This window comes from Limulus polyphemus, unplaced genomic scaffold (genome assembly GCF_000517525.1).
Source record: "Limulus polyphemus unplaced genomic scaffold, Limulus_polyphemus-2.1.2 Scaffold1031, whole genome shotgun sequence".
Lineage (NCBI taxonomy): Eukaryota > Metazoa > Arthropoda > Merostomata > Xiphosura > Limulidae > Limulus > Limulus polyphemus.
The window spans coordinates 246,143-249,047 of NW_013666641.1; the positions used below are offsets into that span (position 1 = coordinate 246,143).

General features: G+C 30.3%; 1 protein-coding gene across 1 annotated transcript in view; it reads left to right on the forward strand.

Moving 5' to 3' along the window:
- The window catches only part of LOC106461787 (selenocysteine lyase-like), a 49,836-nt gene that overhangs the window by 12,880 nt on the left and 34,051 nt on the right, over positions 1-2,905 (forward strand). Inside the window, exon 5 of the mRNA XM_022388837.1 lies at positions 435-621. Coding sequence (XP_022244545.1) covers positions 435-621 — 187 coding nt within the window. The remainder of the gene's footprint in view (positions 1-434; positions 622-2,905) is intronic.

Genomic DNA, 2,905 nt, shown 5'->3' on the forward strand with positions numbered 1-2,905 from the left:
TTAATGTTATTTTTTGATTAGATTTCAAACTATTTTTGCAGTTTAAAAACACTTAACTGGGGTAATTTATACAAGTAGGTAAGCCTATTTCAATTTTTGTTTACTTCTGCAGTTTGGTTAGCTGTAAACACGACTATGGATATCCCCCAGATAGAGTTTTTTGTACATATACTTTACATAAATGTCATTTTTACTCCACACAAAGATTGAATCATTTCTTGTTTCTCATCCATTCAAATAGGAATTATTTCATGAGTACTTTAGCTACTCTTTTACTTACACAATAATTTTGCATTTTATAGCTCTGACAATAGTTTTGGTTTTATTGCTCAGTGAAATAATTATTTTTATGGTCCCTATTCATCACTTGATTTTTAGAAGTTTAATACTTTCTAGCTGTAATTGGTAAAATAATATTTTTTATATTATTTTAGAGTAATAATCTAGTGATTCACAGTGCTATGCAATTCTTTCACAACTGGATCAGAGACAAGCACCAGAATTGTACAGCATGCAGTCTGTCTTCAAACAAATCTATATGCCCTCATGTTATAACAACCAACATAGAGCATGATTCTGTAAAACTACCACTGGAACATCTGGTTTCACGGGGTCTTATTGGTAAGACCAAATATGGTTTCTTTTATTCCATTTGTTTCGATGATAAGTCAGAGACTCGTATTGCTTAAAGGGAAAATTAATTAGTGTTTTTTTAATTTTTAGTACATATATTACTGATATAATTATATACATATATATATATATGTGTTACAGTTGTTTGTATTTATATGAAACAATTTGCTTTACATTCAATAAGTGAAGCAATCTTGATATTCAGTTAAAAAGTGGAGCAAAAAGTGGGTTTTTAAGTTTAATAAGCACTTAGTTAGTATGTTTTTAGACAAGAACTTGTATAACCCATTGTTTATTACAATAGTTCTAATCATCATCTTTTGAGCAATATAATAAAAAAAACACTTTAGGTGTGTGAAAAAAAGGTGCAGCCAAAAAAGGATTATGCATGTGACTTAAAGGAATGAAATAAAAATTGTGGCCAAACTGGTAGCTACACTTATAGCATTGATAAGAATTGTACAGCAAATATTCATTCATTAATTAGCCAGGCTGCATTTTTTGTATAAGTTAACTTGGGACATGATGGTGGGTAAAACAAAATATGGAGATTATCTATCTAATAAATGAATACTTGATGTAAAACTCTTATCAGTGCTATAAGTGTAGCTACCAGTTTAGCCACCAATTTTGATTTTATTTCTTTAAGTCGCACACTCAATCCTTTTTTTTTTGCCACACCTATTTTTCACACCTAGGGAATTTTTGATTAGATATCATGATCTTTTTGTCAATACACACCAATAAACCACAACAATTAGAATGTGACACTCGATAGTAACCAGCATAAGCTTTAGGATCGCAACCATGTTATTCAGAACAGAACAATACTTCACAGAATCAACCAGATTATTTAAAATATATGGTGGTAGTTTTGCTCTCTCAAACAGTGTTAATAACTTCCTTTATAGTAATGCCATAGAAACTAGATTAACAGTTTCTTGTCATCACCTGCATGCACTCATTACAGCCGTATTAAGCATAATTATTTATGCTAATTGCTTAACCTAATATTTCATTATGTTAAATGCTCTTTATTTAGGAGAATTTAATAAAATTTAGCAAATTTGTGATTTAAAGTTGGCAATGCATAATGAATGATAGCCGTTCACCCATATGATTCTTTTGAAAACGTGAGCTAGAAACTACTAATGTAGTTTGCTTGGCCTAACCAATACTTATGTATCTGCATGTGCTTACACCCTATAGTTTTGCTGGTTTAAATCTTTTGCTGTCTTTAATCTGAATGACAAAAAGCTAAAAATGTTCCACTTTTACCGATAGCTCGCATGCCATTTTGCATAGGCGTGCTCAAATGTTTTGGTCAAATTTGAGCGGTTTTTGTTGAATAACTGTACACACATGTGGCTTATGTTTAGACCAATATTGACACCTAATTTTAGCGTGTAAATATCTATCTGTATTTCAAATTTGAAAAAAGATCCATAAAAGTTAAGTATGTTTTCTATCAAATAAATTTTCTGTACTTTCAGTGCAAAGAAAAAATTCAATCAAAATTTAAGGATTTATGTCTCATGTATATCTGAATGGATTGCCATAAAATCTGATATGTGAAGTAAGGTTCCAGTAGAGCATATCCACTGAAAATATGTGATAATTTGAATTACCACAGTCCGAGCTACAGAGGTGGAAAATCTCTAAACTATCACTCATGTTAGTAACACACAGTGTGTCCTGCAGGTTGTTTTGGCTGAACGACACACTACTGTGTGTCTTGATGTTTAGTACAAGTAATGCCATCTACACTGTGTTATTGACACCTTTTTGTTTTAATCCAAATGAGATTACTTTCCAATTTGTTCTTATTAAGCCTTACCATTTGTAGATAATGGCTAATAACTTTTTTAACTGTGTGTCACTTCAATTGCTCTTCTATAATTTTAAACATACAAAAAATAATTAAAGAATTAGTTAAAGTGATCGTGTAGAATTCTTCAGTGTGAGACTTATGTGAAAGCTGTAAAAATAAAAATGGAAGAACTAGAGCGAAACTGCCATTTGTGTATTTTTCAAAACTGTAAGAACAGCTGTGCCAATAATAAAATATTTATGTAAGTTAACATTTAGAATATTTAAACTCTGTATTGAAATTAATGTTTGTGTATGTCATATAAAATGGTTTCTTGCAGTTGTTTCAGCACAGTCAGTTTCTTATCTTTCAAAATTGTTTATAGAAAACTTCTTCGCTCTTGTGTCAAGATTTAAAAAAAAATGTAAATGCTTAATTTTCATTTGTGTTTTTTAGCTTAGA